Below are 6341 nucleotides of genomic sequence, written 5' to 3'. Positions count from 1 at the left end.
TACAGATAAGGATAATTATAAGTAGGCCTTAAATGCACGTGATGTAGAGGATATACATATAATAACTTCCCCGAGAGAACACATTAGTGGTGGTTGAAGCATACTGATTATGGAGCCAGTTATGATGTAGATAGGGTCCTAAGACAGCAGACTGTTTTAGAACAGTATTTATTCTGTCCGATTTTTAGAATCATGCTACCTACATAGGGTCAAAGCACTCTTCCAGAGCTACATTTTGACATGTGGCACACTTCATTTGGACACTTCTACTAGAAGTTATGGCAGATTTTGTTCAGTAGGGTCCATTCTTATAGCAAGTTGTCTGCTTCATTTTGGGTCCATCTCTTGAAGACTTTAAGGCTCCAAATACTTTTGAAGCACTCATGATCATGTATATAGGTGAGGCTTACTCTTACTCCTTCATTTCAATCCATACGTCTTTAATCTTTCATTCATTTTCTTACTTGTATAGCTCAAAATAGAGTAGTTCTCTATTTCATCCATCCTTTCCAACTTTTGTAAGTTTGTTTTTTAGGGCAAAACCCTTTGGGACAAGATGGATTGTAAGAAGATAGGAAGAAGAGGTGTTTAGTATAGAAGTAATACTAATACCATGTCACACTGGCATAGGTATAAAAGGGAGAGACATGTAATTTTCACATCTTTTTAAAGCATTAATACATGACTCTTTCCTCATTACCTTGCTCATAGCTTCTATAGCTTCTCACCTCTTCATGTCTTTCTTTCTCCTTGTCACACACACACACACACACACACTCTCTCTCTCTCTCTCTCTCTCTCTCTCTCTCTCTCTCTCTCTCTTTAGTCCACTCCTTGACACAAATAAAAAAGGTAGCATAAGTGATATGATTTATAAATATGTATTCCAAAAGGCAATCATTTCATTACTTGGTTCTATTATATTAATATACCATGAGCATACATGTCAAAGCAAATAATTCTGGAAGTAAAGAGAGAAATGAGGTCTAATCATAAAATGAGGGTCATGGAAATTGATTTTGCAACTTTCATTGTGTGCTTTTTTATGGTTGGTGACACAATCTAGCATGAAACATTTTTACTACGATTGTATCTTTTATTTTTAGCTTAAACACTCTTAAGAGAAGGACCCGATTAACAATCAATGGGGATTAGGTAGTGGCAATCAAGCTTGTGATCAAGCCTTGTACATCTCCACCACACTAAGCTCATTTACTTTGCAAATGACTTGGACTTTGAAGGGTCCTGCAAGCCTAGCAATATGTTCTAGTTCTTGCATAGTGCGCTCTCGGCCTCCAGGAGTCACTGTCAACATCAATAGGTCCCATCCATAACCATATTGATTGTCTATATGGGTATTAACATTGGATGGCAAAACTATATCAAGTACTATCACTTTTCCCATTGTTGGAAGTGCATGGTAGCAATTTTTCAAGATCTTGATACAAGCTTCGTCACTCCAATCATGTAGAATCCACTACAAATGCCCAAAAAAGAAGTTTTAAAGGTCAGTTTCCCCTACAAAAATAGTTTAAAAACATCCAAGAATCATATATTTGTTTTTCCTTCAAAAAAAAGTGAAAACTTTGGTTGTAAAGGAAGGCTACACTAACCCACCTTTAGGAAGATAGCTTGTGCTTGTGGTATGCTTTCAAACATGTTTCCTTCCATATGTCGCACTCCTATCAAGAAAGTATGTTTGCTCAAAGGTCAATAAGATAGAGAAAAGCAACAAAGCATTGTATGGCTTCAAGGATTTTAAGGACAAGATTCACATAACTCCCGAATCTCGATGGAAGACAAGTGGAAGACAGTATATGATGATATCTAAATTAATTACACAAGTGTCTTAACATTTATTACCTTTTGTTTTAAGGGCATGTCTTAGTAAATGCTTGCATATCCTTCGGGGAAAATTACTTCTAATAAACTAGCATGTTGGAGGTTCTTTTCTTGTTTTCCCTGTCTCTTTGAAGGGTGCGATGCTTTCCATTTTTCAACTATCAAAATTACCATAGGAGAAAAAGAACTAGCGCAAGGCTTGGGTATAGACCTGAGTATGCAGGTGCAGCTTGGATCACGTGTGGTTGATCAAAGTTGATGGCGTCGATCTGAGGATACTTCAACACGATGGAATGCAAGCAAGCCCCAGAGCCTCCACCGACATCAACAATGCTAGTAAGCCCATCGAAGCCATGGTAGACTCGAAGCAAGGTTTCCATGACCATGGAAGAGCTAGTGGACATGGCAGAGTTGAAGAGCTGGCCGAACAGAGGGTCATTATGTCCGTAACTGAATAAGTCCGTGCCATGGGCTTTAGCGAAGGGAGAGGCACCCTCGAGGATGGCCTCGGGGATGTGAATCCAAGCTTGGGTGTAGGCTTCGTGGCGAGATATGAGGTAGTGGGGGGCGATAGATGCAGTGTTATTTTCTTGCAAGAAGCATGCGGAGGAGGGGGTGAGGCCGTATAAGGCGGTGGGGGGGTCATCGAGGGAGAGAGAGGAGGTGAGGAGGGAGTGGGAGGCGAGCAGGCGGAGGAGACGGTTGAGAGAGTCGATGGATGTAGCGCGTCGAAGTTGATATGATTGATCAGTGCTACAAGCAGTGGATGATTCGTCAGCGGGCGAGTAGATGTGATAGAGGATCTGGGCCGCTGAGAGCTGCTGGTTGGGGTGCTTGGCCAGGATGTCGAAGACCTTCAGCTTGATGGCAGCCAGCAATCCAAAAGAGACAGCAGTGAGATGGAAGAACTCCATGGCTTTGGGCCACGAGCCAGAATCGATATCTGGTGGGCAACCGGCGGTCCGGCACTGCAGCTGATCATCCTGACCCATGGACCTCGCGCACAGAGAGAGAGAGAGAGAGAGAGAGAGGGGGGGGGGAGGGTCTGGGGGCCGGCGACGGACGCACAGAGAGAGAGAGAGAGAGAGAGAGGCCCGAGGATCTTGCAAACGCTCATTTAAATACGTCCTGTGTCACGACTCACGACTCATTTTGAAGCGCCAGCCACGTCAGCCCTCCTACAGCCCAAGTCGAAAAAGAAACCAGCCTCTCCTTTACGGTGCGGTATCTCGACCATGTGCATTTGTCGGTCCACTCTCTCTTTCTAAATTCTTCTATATTTGTTTGCAACCGATGCTTCAAAACCCTATGGTTGTCACGTCTTTTCATACACCTAAGAGAAGTGCCACATCGGCGCTCCTAGAATGAAGGGCATGGCTTTGCAAACCCTAATTGTACAGTAGTTGCATCGAATGTCTACCCGTTAGTACTCTTAGCCTTGAGTTAGTACTCTTAGTCTTGAGTTAGCACTGCACATTTTTGTCTGTTTTTGCAAGGGCTCCCCAAGATTAGGGAGACCCCACTCCCCTCACACCTTGGTGGTGTGACAATGTGGGTAGAATGGGGAGGGGAGTTCCCCTCTCCCAACTTCCCTTGAGTGCAACCCAACTCTTAGATAATTCCTAAAAGTCATACATGCTCATGATGAAATATACTAGTTGGAGGTTTTCAAAAGTACTTCTTAAAGGTTGTTAGTTAGACTTATCAGTGGGTATATACTCAACATGGATTAGTATACACTCCTCGGTTTAAATATGAATCGTGTTGCTACATGGGTAGATTATGAGTGGTCAAGTCAAATAGTCTTTCCCTTCCCCATCTCCTTCAATTTTGCATCTTAGGACTAATTTATGGATTCAAGCCATGTATTGATGTCGACCTTATGTATTGAAATAGGAAACACCTAGCTTTCCCCTTTCCTGTCTCCTTCAATCTTGTATGCTAAGATTAATCTAAGGATTCAAGACATATATTGATGTCGACCTTATATATTGAAATAGGAAACACCTACTTATATTAAGGATAGTAGGTATGCTAGGGTTTGATTTAATATTCAAGCATAATGGGAATAATATATATGAATAATTGTATTACCAAGGTTCACTTGTGAATATTAAAGTGTAGTAAGTATGTTTATGCATATAGTTAATCAATAACAAAAAGGTTCATGTTTTCTATTTTGATGTTTCATCTTGTCCAAGGCCACGGACTAGTAATGACGCACAAGTCTCCAATACAAAATATGTTAGGTTTTTGAAATCCTTAATTGAGATAGATGTTCCCAATACAAAATACATTAGTGTTTTGAATTCCTTACTAGAGATTGCAATCTTATACTAGTCGTGTCTAAAGCAAACATTTCAAAAACTCTTTGAAACTTGACTTGCATTACAATCATGCAAAAAGAGATATATATCTCTTTGAAGCATATTCTAGTTACATTGTTAGAAGGCATTGATCATGTAATAAGACAAGACTTCATAAATAACATAGCATACAATATGATGATATGTTCACTATGCACATACATAAAAAAAGAGTAGGCATGCTTCTCATGCTAGAAATCAAAACATTTAGCATGAGAATTTGCAACAAGTAGTAGATGGAATGACTCCTCATTTAGGGGAGAATATCAACACAAGCTCATGAAGAGAAATGAAAATGCGAACAATCAAGAAGAATACATGGGAAATTCTAATACACTTTTCTAGTGGAAAATTGACACAATACAAGGTAGAAGATTCAATATCTTGAGAGATCCTACTTGTCCATGAAATCATGATTAATTAATAAGCTTGGACTAAGTGAGAGATCTAAGCTACCAATGTGTACAAGCCACTCAATGTGATGATGGTCTTTATTATCAATTGAGTGGTTTTTATTTTCCATCAAGAACATATTTCCTTTTGTGGAGTGATGATGGTATATTGTATCCCTTTTTTTGGATAGGCGGAAAAAAAAAGGGAGAGAGAAAGGAAGGGAGAGAGGAGAATGAGTGAGAAAACAACTAGGGGGCAAAGAGAAACAAAGAGAGAGAAAGAGAGAAAGAAAGAGAGGGGGAGAGAACACAAAACAGAGAGTGAAGGAAGAGGTGGATAAAAGGGTGAAGTAAAGAGAAGTTCAAGGATAGTGGGAAAAAAAAGAGAGCTAGAAAGGAAATTGCAGAAAAAGAGATAAAAGAGAGAGAAAAAGAGAGATAGAAAAAACAATAAATAGAGTGAGAGAAATAGAGAGAAAAACGGAAACAACGAGAGAATTAGAGAGAACAAAATTATAGACAGAGAATGCTAGAGGGGGAAGAGAGGCACAAAGAGGGGTGGGAAGAGAGAGTCTTTGTTTTTTGAATTTTTTATTTTTGATATTTGATTCTGATTTTAGCGAGATGTGTTGAGTGCGAATGAAGAGGAAATGAGAGAAAGACATAGAGAAAAGAAGGAAGGGAAAGGAAAAGAGAGAAGAAGTGAGAGTGGGGAGGGAAGATGGGGTGGGATAAATAAACATTTATAGAAATAGAGGGTGAGAGAGAAGCAAAGAAGGATGAAGGGAGGAAATTTTTTTTTAAAAAAAGAGAATGAGAACAAAAATTGTTGTTTGTCGTAATGTAGACAAAATGGAAAACAATAATGGTCATGATGTCCAAGATCATGAGATGTATCTTAATCAACGTGTCATGTGTCCTTACTCTCAATGCAAGTTGGCAATTAGACAAAAGTGTCGCTTGTCTATAGAACACATACGATGCTTTAGCAAGTTTTAATCATAGATCATTGATAAGGCGATCCCAGACTTTGAGTGAACAGTAAGAAAAGTGTGTATCAATCATGTCTTTCATTCACAAACTAATTGAATATCATATACATAAACATTAGACATGCCCATAAAATTTACACAGGGAGGTCATGTCTCATCCCAAGGAGGAATGCACCTATTGTGGCCAGGTAGAAGAGTTTGTGGGCATGCGATAGATGGAGTGTTTGAGGAAATCTACTACTTGGAAGGCACGACTTAGTCTATACTCTCAATACCGGAGAAGAAAGATAGCCTTTCGGACTCTCCTCCAATCTTGGAGCCTGAGATGGAGCCAAGGATCAATGCATTGATGTCCATGGATGTCGAGGCATTTGATCCACTAAGAGAGAAAGTGTCCATACCATTATATGATGGGTGCTGAGTATCTCGCCTAAAGATGCTACTTGTGCTCCTAAGTGTGCAAGAAAAATACAAGTGGAGTGATGCGAGTTTGACTGAGTTATTTAGGTATATTCTACGTGCGCTCCCTTGATTTTTTTGATTCCATTATACAAAACACTTATGCTTTTTCAAGGTGTTTTATGATCACTTTTTAGGTTGCTAAAGTATCATATATTACCATTTGGAAATACCATGCAGCATGAGTATCGTGATAATGTGCGATATATTTTACGAAAGCTTGACATGGACTACAACAACATCCATACATGTGTCAATAAAGATTGCATGCTGTTTCGAGGAGAGTACGG

The 6341-nt window shown here is 39.7% G+C and overlaps 1 protein-coding gene across 1 annotated transcript; it reads right to left on the bottom strand.

Moving 5' to 3' along the window:
• Positions 1-1075: 1075 nt before the first annotated feature.
• Positions 1076-2898, bottom strand: LOC148040213 (caffeic acid 3-O-methyltransferase-like). Its single transcript, XM_087666260.1, has 3 exons — positions 2054-2898; positions 1618-1682; positions 1076-1477 (listed from the first exon to the last, which is right to left on the bottom strand). Exons 1-3 carry the CDS (start codon positions 2832-2834, stop codon positions 1178-1180), a joined length of 1146 nt encoding a protein of 381 aa, XP_087522386.1. The 5' UTR covers positions 2835-2898; the 3' UTR covers positions 1076-1177.
• Between the last annotated feature and the right edge of the window lie 3443 nt (positions 2899-6341).

Source organism: Lygodium microphyllum, chromosome 2, assembly GCF_053477565.2.
Source record: "Lygodium microphyllum isolate KBCC chromosome 2, Lygodium_microphyllum_v1.1.10, whole genome shotgun sequence".
NCBI lineage: Eukaryota > Viridiplantae > Streptophyta > Polypodiopsida > Schizaeales > Lygodiaceae > Lygodium > Lygodium microphyllum.
This window is presented reverse-complemented; position numbering and strand designations above follow the sequence as displayed.